Source organism: Crinia signifera, chromosome 4 (assembly GCF_055691185.1).
Source record: "Crinia signifera chromosome 4, ASM5569118v1, whole genome shotgun sequence".
Taxonomy (NCBI): domain Eukaryota; kingdom Metazoa; phylum Chordata; class Amphibia; order Anura; family Myobatrachidae; genus Crinia; species Crinia signifera.
Genome location: NC_139220.1, coordinates 57526914 through 57543543, shown reverse-complemented (window position 1 = coordinate 57543543; position 16630 = coordinate 57526914). Strand labels below are relative to the sequence as shown.

The window sequence follows — 16630 nt, the reverse complement described above, 5'->3', positions numbered from 1 at the left end:
CACAGAAAAAATAGCAATACAGCAGGGAAAGTTGTATCCAACAAACCACTTTCTTCTTTGTCATGGTGTTGCTCTTGGACATACTGTATCTTACAGCACAACATTTTCTTTTCAAACATAAATGAGCAGAATGGAGATAAAGGGGGTATGCAATTCTACTAATTTGGCCCCTCAATATTGAATTGTGGGGTTTTGCCTGTTTTTAAATACATTTTCACCTGTAACACACAAAGTATGGGTCAGGTATTGTGCTAATCTAGCGGTGAGCCGCAACTCCTAAACGTTTCTCCTATTAGTAAGAAACAGAGGGGAACACAAACTCGGGGGTTGTTAGGAGTGCGCTCTGATCGTAGCACATGGGTGTACCAATAAGCATGATAAAACAATCATTCATTTTTCTGGAATGGAATTCGAATATTTCAGCAATGCAACGTAGACTTCGTTCAAAACTTGATTCTTTATTTAAGAATACCAACGCGTTTCGTCAACACGACTTCATCAGGGGCATTGCAATATAAGGGATTATTTAACATGGAAGGTATTCCTTATATCAGGCAATATTATAAAATCAATAAACAAGAGTAGTAGGGGCTGGTTCCCCCGGGGTAGATCTCTACCCTTTCGAAAAACTCGAGTAGGTACTCTCGTATCTATAGGATACGAAGGATCGCAATAATGAGTGATAATTAGGGAGCCTCAAATCTCCAATCCCACAATCGCAGTACTGTGTTGAAATCCGCGGCGGCTCAATATCGGTAATCAATAATCCAAGATAAAATCAGAACGAGAAAGTTTGTTAAACCCTTAAAATACCCATGCAAGACAACTTGTAACTTCCTTTTTCATGTGTTATTGTTATCCAAGGTGTGGTTTACGCAGAAGACAGTCACTCTGAACCATAAATCCAATTATAAACCACAATCCCTGTGCGAGTCGGCACAGATTTCTCCTTACAGCCAGCTAGCACACTGGTTATAGTGAAGATCTGCAGCACACACTTGTAAAGATCACCTGTCCTTTTCACAGGTGTGTGGGGTGGTGGGATTGGCATGGGCAAAAACTGACCTAAAATCGGACAAACATGCCTGCAAATTCACACAAAAGTAGTCAAAAACACGTGGCGCATTTCCAAATAGGGTGATTCCAGATCACCGTAAAAACGGCAGAAAATAGCAGCTATTTCATCTGGTTGAAAAATCTGGCAAAAATTGCAATATTTGGTTGACAGTCAATGGGTGCAAAATATGTCTGGATTTCAAGTTTATTTTTTTTTTTTATTTTTTTTTTTTAACCCAGTGTTTCACTGAAATTGTTTTACAGGCTTTTTCAATTCGGTTGCCTATAAAAAAAATTATTGGCAACCTAATTTCAGGTTTACTTTATTAGTTATTTGGCTGTGTAAAAATAATGTAATAGTGCAAAAAAAAAAAAATGATGTTCCTAATGTGTCTTGGAAGAGTAGTTTCTCTGTATCACAGTTGAGCACTGTACAAGTATTTTCTTTTGTAAGAATGTCTGCATCCAGCGTACGCAAATAGGTCAGCTTTTCTAATTATAACCATTGGGGTGGATTTTCTGTCACCATATAAGAACAACTCAGGCCTCTAGTACCCACAATTAGTCCAAAATTACTTAAAGGAAATGTTGTCAAAGGTGTAACTACAGTAGTTTGGGGGCCTAACATGATCTGTACTTTACCCTATGCTCAGTGACAATAGAAACAGACTAGTCTTAAGGCCCGTCCGATGGACGGGCGAAAGTTTATGCTGATGCAATTCTTGTTTCACCTACCCTTCCCAACCACAGCAGGGCAAAAGCTGCAGTAGCAGCCAGAGCAGGTCTCCAACTATCCACCTATCCTACCCAACCACAACAGGGCAGAAGCTGCTGCAGCAGCCAGAGCAGATCTCTAACTATCCACCTTCCCTTCCCAACCACAGCAGGGCAGGAGCTGCTGCAGCAGCCAGAGCAGATCTCTTACTATCCACCTTCCCTTCCCAACCACAGCAGGGCAGGAGTTGCTGCAGCAGCCAGAGCAAGTCTCCAACTACCCCCCTACCCTTGCCAGCCACAGCAGGGCAGAAGCTGCTGCAGAAGCCAGAGCAGGTCTTCAACTATCCACCTACCCTTCCCAACCACAGCAGGGCAGGAGCTCCTGCAGCAGGTACAGAAGATCCTGAAAACCCTCAATGAATAATTAACAATCAAGAGTAAAAATAATTGACTAAGGATCAATCTCATATGGATTTCACAACAATATTTACAGTGTTTGATTCACAGACCACTCTGCCGATGAGTCGCTTATTAATATCAGTTTGTCAAAAATTTTGTAGTGAAAGTGAAAAATGTTTTTCATTTAATGGACCCTTATAGGCCGGGTGTGGTATAGGGTACCGACTGTCGGGATCCCGACTGCCCGGACTCAGACAGCATGGTGAGCGCAACAAAGCCCCTTGTGGGCTCGCTGCGCTCGACACGCGGGAGAATAGCCGGTGGCCGTCAGGCAACCGTCTGTCTGAGTTTTGACAGTCGGGATCCTGACTGTCAGGACCGCGTCTGGCACCCTATAGGCCTTTAAGGGTCCACTTAAGGGAGTCTGTTTATTGTAGTGTATTCAGAAAGTCATAAGCTTTCCAACGATATATCACAATGCATGAGAACAATAGAAATAGCATGGACCCTTATGACAGATCCCTTAAGGCAGTGGTTCCCAACCCTGGTCCTCAAGTTCCAAACAGTACATGTTTTCCAGGTCTCCACACCGAATCACAAGTGACATAATTAGCTCAACCTGTGGATCTTTCAAAATGTGTCTGAATAATGAGTGCACCTGCTGGGTGACCTGGAAAACATGCACTGTTGGGGGTACTTGAGGACCAGGGTTGGGAACCACTGCCTTAAGGGTTCGTCCAATTAGACCCATCTTCGAACTTAGATCATCCTTTAAGACGATAAGGTAATGTGCAGAATTTGAATATGATGTTAAAGCGTTCAAGAGTTATCGTGGAACACCCATACACACAAACATCAATCAGTTATACTTATGTAGATGTTCTCCCTTCAATAGGTCGACCGTGTCTAGGTTGATAGTCAATAGGTTGACAGCATATGGTCGACATAGAGAATTTCAACTTTTCCATCCATGTGAACTCCGATTGGGAACAGGAAAGCATGCAGTACACTGATTTGGGGTGCAGTACACTGATTTGGAGTCCACGTGATGAAATGTACAAAATTACTTCAAATACATACAAAAACCTCATGTCAACCTTTTATGTTGACCATTTCTACAGTATGTCGAGTTTTTTGCTTGTGGTGACCTTCTGTCCTTGTGAATGTCGACCTTTTGATGTTAACCCATTGCCTGTCAACGTAGATACTGTAGACCCGAAATAGATCTCTTCCACTCTGAGCAGAGTAACACACGTGGCAGCTATGGAAGATCATGTTGGTCCTCTTATTTGGCAAACCTGATAGCAACTGCAACTCTCATACCCAGTGGCATTATAAGGAGGACGCAAGCCTTGGAGGGGGTGGCACCTAAATGTCGACTACTCCACATTGATAGGACACTGGTACTGCAGTGTTGCACCTGTCCACTGAGAAGGAGCTAACAGTAAGAGTCATCCCAGCATTCCTGGAGTGATGCAGCATTAGAGAGGGGCTATTGTTCACCCCAGGTGTCACCAACCTTAAAGCCACCACCTGCTTTTACCCTGGTAGTTTTTATCCTGATTGGGAAGATGCAATGCCATCAATAGTGTTTGCTATTTGGTAATGCATGTGTTACCCCACTCTTGCGTGGGCAGCTTTTAGATGACCCATAAAGCTGCAAATTTTGCATCTTTGCGGGTCAACCACAATCACCCCTTGTGCACTATATAACTGACTGGATATAAATACATATTAGACTTTACACTAACGCAATTATGTACACTATATGGGCGATCAGAGACGTTTTCATGTACACAACAGATGGAAGATGTTGCACCACACAGCGTGATGCTTGTATGATAATGAGTATATGACCATTGAGTCTTTGCTGTACATATTTAGGTATAGTCTGGTATCTTCCTTATGTCCGAGTAATAGCAAGAAATGATACTAAGAATATGTTCTTCCATGTAATACATTGTTAGACGATTGGAAGACGTGGCATTTAAGACCTATCTATTTACCAGGGAGTACTTAAAGTAAGAGTAGAGGAAAGGTTACTCGACTGAGCTTATTATGACTAAACATGTTTGGTGTGTACTGTATATCGCAAGTGCACAGTTTTCATTTATATGGTTCATTGAGCAAAGGTCCTTACAGATTAGCATAGAGAGTCCAGCTGAGTGCATAGCCTGATTTCACAAAGCCGGGTCGGTTGGGATGTATCAAAGTACAGTACAGCTGAAAATGTTGTTTTATAATTCACAAGAAGAAATTGGTTGGTTATATGGTTGAACAAGTTTACATTTAAGCTGTTTTTTTTACAACTGTCCTCAGTGAGGACGTTTTCAGACATCACCTTTAGTGCAAAGAATATTAAAACATTTTCTGTAGACGTACACATATGTGGTATCACTACTCTAGATAATTCAACTGTGTATTAAATGTACTTATACTTATGTAAAATAGAATCTTTTGAAAACGTATGTATCCCTATTTGTGCCTACCAGTGGAGGCTCGTACCTTCTTGGGGGAATGGAGCTGCCTCTGGCCGCAACTGCCGCAGGGGTACCGTGATGCAGGCACCTCTCCCTGTCACCGCTGCTGCCTCTCCTCCCGGTCCCTGGCGCCTGTGCTATGATGACAGGTGCCGGGACTGGCGCATGCACAGTACATACATCTGTGCTGCGCATGCGGCCAGCTTCTATGGGCTGCTTCGGTAACAGCCCATAGAAGGGAATCTTGGCTCGTAGTGCCGATGCAGGTACTGCGCATGCGCAATCGGGTAATTTGCTCAGCAGTCTGCAGAAAGGCTTTCCGGAGGGATGGGAACAATGGGACTGCCTTGGTGACTGGCAGGTTGGACTTCAAATAGGAAGCCACTGCCATTCACAGTGAAGCCAGTGCAGTCTCACAGACTGGTGGATTTTGCCTGGGGCGGCTGCAGCCCATAGGTAAAAAATGCCACTGGTGCCTACTGTATTTATATAGTGCCTGCATACAAGGGGTAATTCAGGTGCCCCTGCGATATAATGCACAAAGTACAGATGCTCGGAAGTGTTCTGCATGCCTGTAAGCAGGAAGTGATTGTCATTGCGGTCAGTGAGGGGGCGGTGGTGACCTTAAATTGTGAAAATGGGGACATGACCTCACTGTGTTAGAGAGAGGGAAGAGAGCAAGGATCTCCATTGTAGGACAGAGATTTTCTGGCATCTGTGACAGGTGGCTTGCGCGATATCATGGTGGGAGAAAGATCTAAAGCTCTGTCCAAAAGACACAGCTCATATGACTACTGTACCAGGAGGTGTCTGCTTCTAATAGATGCCTCCTGCTGCATTATAATATAGCGCTTTAACTGCTGCTTCGAAGGAAACCGTGATAGTTACCTGAATGACCCCCACAGCGCATGGTTTAAAATACATGGATGTCCACTCTAATTAGTGTGTTTGGCCATTTGTTTGATGTACAAAATTAAGCATAACATTGGTGTCTACGAGCCTTTTGAGCCCAGGGCTGGTTACGGTCGTGGGGGTAACCAGTGCCAGATTAAGCCTTCGGGGGTCCCGGGGCACTCTAGACAGGGAGACCCCCTTGCACTTGTCATTACTGGCCACACGAGAGAATATTACACTGTCCAAACATAGAGTAATTAATATTACTTTAAATATTTAGGGTGAGTGCAACTAAGCCCCTAGCAGGCTCACCATGCTGCGGGAACACCTATTCTATTCTCCCTCTATGGTGGTCGTGGACCCCCACAAGGGAAAATAGCAGGTGGCCGTTGGGAAACCCGGCTGTCTGTGTTTTCACAGTTGGGATACCGACGTTGGGTAAATGCCTGTCGGGGTCCTGACTGTCGGGACCCCGTCTGGCACCCATCTATATATACACACACACACACCATGAAAAGCCTGTGTTTGACCCTCTGTACTTTACTCTGTAGGACTGTAGGAGTCTTCACAGGCTCATTGCTGCCTCTGATTAAAAACCCTCCCATGATGAGGCTGCTGCTACTTTCCTCCATGGGCCTGAGAAGCATGTAATGAGCTCCACCAATCAGAGCTCAGCAGAAACTTCTCAGCCTCTGCCCTCTTTTGCAAAAGTGTCATGGGACTTAGTCAACTCTCAGTAATGCACTGCACACTTGTGCAGTCAGTGTGCCTTGGTACCCAATGCTAAGCACCACTAATCATTGTCACATTAGCAGATAGATGAAGCTGCAGCAGTACCCCACTCCCATGCACAAAACCTTTAGCTAAAAAAATTATAGATATTTTTTAAATACATTCCGACCACAAGGCGCCCCTAGCTAGAGGGGGTCCAGGGGTACTGACCCCCTTTCCCCCCCCCCCCTTAATCTTGCCCTGGGGGGACCTCATGCCGTTTTTTATTGTTTTTTTTTTTCACTATTTTTTCACACTGCAGCCTGCGCAGATCTGAGTGATCCGTGCAGGCTTCTGCCAAATATGCCTGGAAAATGTAGTGTATTTTCCAGGCGTGTTTTATTGGCAAATAGCGGCTATATCCCACTAATTAGCGGTCGTATTTTAATTACGGACGCTTAGTAAATTCATATTCATTTGATGGCGTATACATTCGTGTTTGTAAATACGATTACGAATGTGCCATGAATAGGAATACTAGGAGGGGACCATAGGTTCCAGGAGAGGGACCTATGAGAAAAAGGGAAACCATAAAAGGTAACCTTAGACCTGCTGCAGGTCCCTCCAGAGTAACACTGCACTGACCCTCCTGTTGAGGTGCAGATCCAGGATACCCACTGGATCCAAACTGACACTGATATATGCAATTATTATTCGTTTTTTCTTGCCACAAATAAATATCCTTGCATTACCACAACTCCAATCTTTTTTTCAAATTACAAATACACACATGACCAATCCCCACTCAGTGCGCTGCTCACCTATTGCTTCAACATATATCTCTTGGGGTGAGCAAGTGGCGCTAACCCACCTCCTCCACTTCCCTATCCCATCACCCCATTTCCCACCCCCCACCCCTCTTCCTTCAAACCACAAGTCTGTCACAGACATTTGGAAGCGTCAGCGTTACCCACACTTCAAAGTCTGGGAAAATAATTCAGTGATGAGTGAGTTGCGAATGGATTTGCAGATCAGGGACCCATTGGCAAGTAAATCGCAGACGTGCACTGGGCAGGATTTCGCTCTGTCTGGGTGGTGGCATTTTTTGCACAGCAGTGATCAGGTCTGAAAGAAACCCTGAGATTACACTGCTGTTTCCCACCCAATTGTGTGTAGAACCTTTATGCTGTGTACACATGGCTATATAATCAACATAGGATAACATAGACATTGTACGGAGATAGAACATGTTTTGAAGCTTTCTATCCCGATTCTATGTTGATGCGCCCTCCCATTCAGCTGGAATTTGAAAAGCCAAAAAGACAGTGCAGCAATGACTATATAGTGCTGCTTGAATGTAGATAGTATGAATTTAAAGTAAATCGCACATGAGTTAGCAAATATTGCATAGATTCCTATGCAATCTTTGCTAACTCTGTACTATATACATACAATGCATGCTATCTACATTCGATTTGCACTTTATAGTCATTGCTGCACTATCTATTTGGCTTTTCGTTTTCAGCTGAACGGGAGCAGGCATCGGCATGGAATCAGGATAGAAATCTTAAACATGTTCTATCTCCATTTCATGTATATGTGACCCCGATTAGATTTTGACGAAATATTAAAAATTGAACGTCAAATTGTACCGTGTGTACACAGCATAAGTAGAATGGCAAAGGAATTTCACTGTGTGTACACACCATTAGACTGTAAGCACCAATTAGGCTCAGACTGATAGGTACAGATGGAGCAGCTCACGTTGGAGCTGCTCCTGGCAATTCTGTCGCCATTCACCATCAGCCGCTACCCGCCGGCAGAAGGGGGCACGGCATGGGGCACTCGTGCGCCCCGTTCTGACAGAGCCTGCCTTCGTCGGCACCCTGCTGCTTCTCCGTCCTCCCCCGTAGCTGCCTGCACCCCTCACTTGCCCTGCCCATCTCCCTGAAGCAGATACGGGCAGGGAATCCTCTCGCCGCCACTGTGCTGGTGGGGACGTGTAAGCGTGTGTGATCGCTCGTCCCCGTCAGATGGAGATCTGGTGATAGTTCAGGCTGGCTGACAGGCATATAATGACATATTCTCTGTATAGGGCTACATAATATGATGGTGCTATAGATATATACAGTAAATAATAATGTATACAGTACTGATGAGAAAAATGGTCATCTGCAGTATTTCATTTTAAAGGCTCCTGATAGCATAAATTTCTAAGTATAACAAGAGAAGACTCTTAAACAGTAAGTTAAGTACATTATGTACAGGGAAGCCTGTCCCCTGAAGCCAATAATCCGCTTTAGCAAGTTTTTGTTGACATTTCCAAGTTTATTTACTTAGCATATCCGTGCTGCACTTTCACTATGCACAAGAGAGAACTTAATACTTGGCAATGGGAACGACTGTGCAGCGACAGGAGCTTCATTTTGCTATTTTTATAATATATTATATTTGCTGTACTGCACTTAAAATCTATACTGTAATAGTTAATTATATTAATATTTATATAAAATATGTACAGTACCTAGAACAAAAAAAAATATTATTTTAAGTGTACTGATCAGGCTAATGATCTCATAGGACTAATGCCCGAAGGATGAGTTTTGAGTTTTTAAAACTGCACGCGGACTGCACCCTAAGGGGCACAGAGCTACAGGAGATTCCTATGTAATAATATGGCTTGGTTAGAGGTGAGAGATTGGCTGAGCTTACTCATATTAGACCGACAATATGAATTTGGCAAGCTTGTTAAAGGTCTAATGGGAGCAGGAAATGACTTACTGACTTCTGCCCAACAATTTTATGCCAGACTCGTCTGTGCACAGCTACAGGTGGGGGCTACCTCAATTGAGGGTAATTGTTGTGGCCCCAGTATATTATTTATGCGCCTACATGAACTCTTGAAGGAACCAGCTGCTGAAAACTTGAGAATAATGACCGTTACAATGTGGAGTTTTGCATGTGGAAATGTATTTTGTCCTGCAGGGAAAGGTGGAAATTTCAAAATGTGCGGACATAGGCCCTTATTCATATCTGATCACAGTAGAAATTTGTTCTCACAACGGGCAAAACCATGTGCACTGCAGGTGGGGCAGATGTAACATGTGCAGAGAGAGTTACATTTGGGTGTGGTGTGTTGAAACTGAAAGCTAAATTGCAGTGTAAAAATAATGCAGCCAGTATTTACCCTGCACAGAAACAAAATAACTCACACAAATCTAACTCTCTATACATGTTACACCTGCCCCACCTGCAGTGCACATGGTTTTGCCCATTTTGAGAACAAATTTGTACTGCGATCAGATCTAAATAAGGGCCAGAGTTCAGAAGGGGCATATGTCAGCAGAACTCCAAATTGTAGGGTTTGTTTCTGTGCTATTTGAGAAACCAGTTCACTCCAAGCTCATCTTTGTAGCAGAGTTTGGCTGTTCCTCACCTATTTTAAGCCTCCTACACAGTTGTTTCTGTTTCAGTTATTGACTGTGTCAATAACTGAAACAGATGAACTTTTACATAAGAAAATGATGAACATGATCACCTGTTTGGTATAATTGGTTAATCATACATGTGACTATAATCTTATAAAATCCCAGACTTTTTGCACTTGTGTTCTAGGAAGTGTCCTAGAAGATCTGATGCTGGTTTGATGGCAAAATGTGGTCACATCAAATATTGATTTGATTTTGGTTTCACTAATTCACTTCATTCATTTTTCATTTTGTTATTAAAAATTGATAAACTATTAAGACTTCTATTTTTAAAAGCATTCCCTCTTTTCAGCATTTTTCCACCAAAACTTTGATTACTTGTATTCAGTTCCTAGTGATCTGGTTCAGAAGAGATACTATTATGGTGTGACCAGCTTTTTTTTTACTTTATGAGCATCTGTAATGCAGTGGAATATTTGTCATTTTATTATAGTAACAGCTTATGACTGTTCAAAAAAAAAAAAACCTATGTTGTAGAGCTCCATCTGGTGGCAAAAATCTAAACTACAGGCCTCAAAATTGCTGGCCTTGAACTTATGGTTTAAAATAATCATGGGTCTTCAACCTGTGACCCTCCACATGTTGTGAAACTACATGGTTCCAACATGCATTGCCACATTTTTTCCTATAAGAGCATGACAAAACAGTCAGGGCATTATGGGACAGGAGCTCCCCTATAATAGTTTTTTTTATATGCAGTAAATAGAAACAATAGGACAAAAGGAAATTCGGTAAATGCTACTACAGTACAATAACTACACAGAGGGGTATGGTAATACTAGAAGCAAAATGTCAGTCAGAAAAAAACACTACATTCAATTTCTACTGAAACCATTTTATTTTTTGAAAGTACTCATCCGGGATCTCTAGTAGATTGATGCAAATCCAATTCTGTTTGTTACATATACTTAGCCCCTTCACTGCGGCCATGATTGAAAGCTGAGGAAAGATAGCTGGAGGGAGGCGATGTATTGATATTTTGAGTTTTTTCAATAAAAAAAATAAATAAAATTAGGTCAGAGGTCTGACTGGTCTACTTGTAGGACTTTTAACTTTTTTTTAATTTTTTTTATTTTACGCCAACACAATGGCCCATATTTTGTGCGGCCGGCGAGGGGGTTAAACAGCGGGGATTGCAGAAAACAAGCAATCCTCGCTGTTTAACCTCCGGGCTGGCTGCTCACTCTATTCAATTTTCTGGGGGAATCCTCACTGTCAGATGGCGGCGAGGATTCCCCCAAACAGCCAGGTTTGCAGCTAATGCAGGGAGCCCGCTGCATTTAGCCGCGAGTCTCGCTGTTTTAGCGGCCGCATACTCCAAAAACCGGAGCAAGGGGGAATCACCGTATGCAGGGGGTCAGTTGAATACTGACCCTGCAAGCTGTGACAGCTCACCCACAGCATTGTATACTGGCCAATGTATGCTTTGGATTTATGTGCTGATGAAAAACAAATGTACAATGTCAAAACATTGTACAGTGCATTCCTGTGTTTCCTCCTTGCACTCCATGCTATAGTAACAAACCGCCCAAGGCTGGTCAGTGTAAGGTTGGTGTTTCTGGGGAGTGCCAAATACAGGGCGTACCTTTTACCTAGAAGCTTAAAGCACATGGGATCTTTTCCAGCTTTTTGGAGTGAGGGCGGAATAATTAACATGAAATTGATCCCAGTTACTTCATAAAGGGATCAGCCCTGCAAAAGATTTCACTACAGCAGGGTGACACTTGTGGTCACCTAGTTTTAGCTATGTGTGTACAGGGGGTCATTGTGCTTTCTTCAAAAGAACACAGGCAATGATGACTGTCTCAACTCGACCTGATCGCTCATCTGCAAATTTGCAGACGACTGCGAGTAGTTAACCACGCTTTGGCAGGGTGAAACCCCACCATGTGCAAGTGTGCCAGGGAATTGCGAAAATCTGCAATCCACTATAACTCCTTCAGTGTGTACATGGATCTCACACCAACTGTAACTATAATTTTACTTATTCACTTCTGGACACCTCATGAAAGAACACTATTTGAACCACATGTGAAAGGAAGAACAAAACAAACATTTTCTGCTGCAACCTCCCAGCATTTGACCATCTGTTATTCTGTTTCCTTCACAATCTCAGATTTAGGGCCAGATTTTCTAAAAAGGGATAAAAGATTCAAAAATGCGGAGTGATAAACAGCCAGCCAATCAGCTCCTACCTGCCACGCCACAGACTGTGTTTGAAAAATGTCAGACAGGAGCTGATTGGCTGGCTGTTTATCACTCTCAATTGTATCACTTTTGAAGCTTAGAGAATCTGGCCCAGTATAACTTCAGATGAAGTTGGCTAATGCAGTGCCGGGAAATCCACGGTTTGGGACACCTGGGGTGCCATTGTGAAGGTGCCTACACATGGAAAGTGCATATTTAACGATGCGCGTACCCGCCGGTCATTAACGTTTGGTCTAGGACCTTCCATGCATGCATGAAGATCATAGACTTTTTTTTTTGCGAATTGTATCAATTGGTTCCGTCTGTATGCATGATGAACGATTTGATACACTTATGAACGATGTCTCATCGCTTCCAGCATCATTTCATGTATATGCACCTTAACACTCTTGGCAAGCCAAGCAGCTGCCAGAAGCTGGGCTGCCCCAAGCCTCCATCTCTTTTGCATGCTCACAACATCCATTAACCTTCCCGGCACAGCTGCTGTCGGCATATTAGGGCATACTGCATGTTCCCTATCCACAAACCTCACGATCACCCGCAGGAAGCTGTGGTTGGGAGGTATGGGCTATCCCCTTGCTGTAAATGGGTACCGGGTCAGATGAAGAATGCAATCTGTTTACGCTTTCCAACCCTGGTTTCACATGTTGGATTGCCATGGTCACTGAACTTGCATTATTTTGTGAGGTGCCGTTTCCAATGAGGCCCAACTAGGCTCGAATCCCAGAATGGATATCCAGTGCCACTGGACCCAGGTTATTTTTGGGATACCGTTTTGATTGGGGCCCCGGCAATAACCTGAGTTTTCAAGTCAGTGTGAAGGATTACAATAGACAAAAAATTTATTACATTCTTAGTAAGGGATCAGGATGCCGATGTTCCAAACATCGGCATCCTGAAGACCGGCAATGGAACCTTCAAAACCTAGGTAGTTTTAGGGTTAGGGTTATGCTGCTGCAAGGGAGGGTTAACTTAACGGATAGAGGGTTAACATACTAACGAAGCCCCTGACGGGATTCTCCATATTTAAGACGGTGCAAAATTATTATATATTGTACTAATGAGTATTCTATTGATGAGTCGTTAATTTAAATATATATATATATATATATAGAAAAAAGAAAGCTAGGTAGAACAGTAGGTTGTTATAAAAGATAGGTAGCAGAACCAAGATAATGTAGATTTAAATATATTATTTAAAGTATATAAATACTGCTTGTTTTAGTTTGGTAAGCCTTAAACATAACTTATATATTTGAACATTCTCTTTTTGACTTTAGGAGTTGCTGGCAGATGACACAATTAACAGTGTTCCAATCCTACTGCTCGGCAACAAGATTGATAGACCAGAAGCCATCAGTGAGGAAAGGCTTTTGCACACATTTGGAATTTATGGTCACACAACAGGGAAGGTACTGATTTACTCATTAATATTGGGCATGGCACGGCTAGCTGGGATATGTAGTGCACCAGTAAATTATAATATTTAATTGTATTTTTTACGCCAAACCACATCCCAGTGGTATGGGGAATAGCCATAAGCTTGGTGCACACTAGTCAAAAACGACAAAATCTTCATATCCTCCAGTGTATACCCACTATGGGGTAATTCAGTAAGAAATGCAAAGCAATATCTTTCTCTATTGGGCGAAAAAAAAAAAAAAAAATATATATATATATATATATATATATGTGTGTTACACATTTGTGCTTATTTAGAGATACTTAACTGAGAGAATACGAAGATTGATGAGCATACCTTTTACGTATTTCCGACATTTGCATATTATAAAATTATTTTTTGTTATTTTCAGGGAAAAGTGCCTCAAAAGCAGCTAACCTCGAGACCACTGGAAGTGTTTATGTGCAGCATACTGAAGAGGCAAGGCTACGGGGAAGGGTTCCGCTGGCTCTCGCAGTACATCAATTGATGGAGGAAAATGCCTTCATATTTTATCGCCTTTTTTTATTTCATCGCTCAAATTTTATAATTTTAATTTAATTAATATACTGGTTAAAGTAGCATTTCAGGTAGACATGAGTTGCAATACTGTACCGGTTTTATTATAATGTACTTGGATATACATTGCTGTATACATTGCGATGTCTAACTTTATTCTATAAATAGAGGTCAAACTTATATTTTTAGACTAAAATGTTATTATCCATATAAAACAGGTACCAGACAATTACAGTAGTTGTAAGTATGAGATAAAACTCATTGAAACATGTTTATTTGTATATCATTATCTCCGGGTCCACCCTCAGCAGTATGCCTACAGCCAGGACTACACACAGGCAGAAGGGCACTCACTGCTAGGCATTACCCATGCAAGTCATTTGACAATGCCAAAGAATATCAGCATATCTGCCATCATCTACTTTTTTACGGAAAACGGCTTTACATTTTGTAATAGTAACATAGTAATTAAGGTTGAAACAAGACATTAGAACATCGAGTTCAACCTATTTGACTTGTAACTACTGACTTGAGTAAGTCACATCTATTGATTCACATAGTGGCCAAAAATGTATACAGTTTTGATAACAGTAGTTGCTGTAACCACCCCTACCCTCAAAAACTGCTTTAATGGTGAAGAATCCTCTAGTTCAGTCTTTTCCTCGCGCCTCAGTACATGCTTGCGTGTTCTGCAACTTAAGTCTTATTTTATGTATACAGCTGGGCTGACAGTTAGCACTGGCATCCAAAAAGTGTATTCCATTTTAGCAAATAGGGTTATGATTGGTTTAATCAACACATGGACAAAAAAGATGATGGTGTAATAAATCTATATATCTTTTATGGACATAATGAATATCTAATTTATACAGACAGGATGAATATTGTACAGTAGCAACCCTTGTGTACGTTCAAGTAATGTAAGAGGAAAAAGAGGGCAGTAACTACAATAAGAGTAAGCATGTATTTTTGGTATTTAAAATAAATGACACAACCATTATACAACTGTTTCATCATGATTTCAAAGTGTTCAAAATTACAAGACTCTGAAGAAGGGTTAAAATAAGTTGTGGTGTTTTTTTTAATTGTGTTTATATTTCTCATTAAGAAATTACATTTATTTATAATTGATGTGTGGTGCTTGTATATCTTACATATATACATATCAGATCAGCATAGCTTGAAAATACGTTATTATACATAAGTCAGGTGTTAATTATTTGTCTAGATTTGATAGTTCTGTAACAGAAGAGGATTCTAATAGTGACTACATAAATCATATGCCTTTGTCTCCGTTTAGTACAAAACAGCTAGGTAGACCTATAGTACAGTTGTGTTCTTCATTTGGATAGCTAATTTTAGGTAATTGTGCAGAGAAAATATACTTTCTCCCCTCTTTAATCCAATGTCATAATTCTAAAAACATTTTACATTTTTATGTATGGATTTGTGATTGTTATCAGTAGTTCTTTATATAGTGTACAGTGGCTTTTTATTTAAATGTTGTAGTCCACAAAGTCCGGACATGATATAGATATTTTCACCAATGGTGCTTGTTATATATGCATTTTTCTATAACAAAGCTGATGAAGTCACCCATGACAAAACCAGTCGGGCCAACAGATGCCAACGCAGTGACATCAGAGTCGAGGACTGAGACTTAGAACACAATATGGATTCCAGCATTCAGTGCCATTTAGTCTGTTTGTGATATTTTTGACTATCACATTTCCTTATTGAGTTTTTTAATTGTTTCGAAGTAAAAACCAATTGATGTTAACATACTTCATCATTGTGTGCCTCGACTGTTTCTTTCACCATTGATTGTTTAGATCTGGCTTCTGGAAGGGCCTTTTTGAGGAGTGCTGCTGGGATCAATGGCAACTGGTCCGGACTGTTTAAATGATTTATTGCAATATCTGTAAAAGCAAGGATCATACCCTTATTATCATTTTCTATAAATGCTTGTCATTCAGCAAACACTCTTGTACTGTCCTTTGTTTTCTCTGCAAAGGTGACTAGAATGGAACAGTGCATTTGATAGCCAGACGCTATTTTTTTAAATGTGTACACTGTGTTTGGTTTTCAGAAGGAATTGCCTTCTCAGTCATTAAGTATATAAAAGGTATCCCTGCTTGGTTGGGGAATTAACCTAGCACAACAGGTTCTGCGAGATTCTGCTAGCATCTGATGAAAATGCAAGATATGACTAGGGCATGCGCAGGCCTCGAAAAACATGGCACCCTCCATGTTCTGGAGACAAAATTCCTACTTAACATGTGTGGAGGACATTCTCCCGATAATTTACCAGGAGCCGTGCTCATTAATTTGATATGCAACACTTGTATATTTGTGTGTGTGTCTGCATACAAATTGCTATTGATGCACAAGTTCCACATACAGACTCATGTGACACTTGTATATCTGAGTGCATCTATCAAAGTAATCAGCACATTCTCCTGGTAATTGCCGGGAGAATGTCTGCCACACATTTTGTCTTCGGAACATGGAGGGTGCCATGTTTTTCGAGTCCTGCGCATGTGCAGTAGGCTCTGGCATGATGCCAGAATTTACTGCACATTAAAGAGGAGGGGGTTCCCTCAGAGTCTGCACATCGGCCCCCTACTCTGCTAAAATGCCTCAGACTAGAAGGCACTGTGCATCTGTGCCGAATAATTTTATATGAAACCTGTATATATTTGTGTCCCTGAATATGC

The 16630-nt window shown here is 41.6% G+C and overlaps 1 protein-coding gene across 2 annotated transcripts in view; it reads left to right on the top strand.

The window, feature by feature from the left end:
- SAR1B (secretion associated Ras related GTPase 1B) overlaps positions 1 to 15702 on the top strand; it is a 111805-nt gene extending 96103 nt beyond the window's left edge. For both annotated transcript variants that reach the window (XM_083181801.1, XM_083181800.1), the window contains exons 6-7: positions 13234 to 13365; positions 13768 to 15702. In XM_083181801.1, coding sequence (XP_083037927.1) covers positions 13234 to 13365; positions 13768 to 13884 — 249 coding nt within the window. In that variant the 3' untranslated portion in view covers positions 13885 to 15702. The remainder of the gene's footprint in view (positions 1 to 13233; positions 13366 to 13767) is intronic.
- Positions 15703 to 16630: the final 928 nt, after the last annotated feature.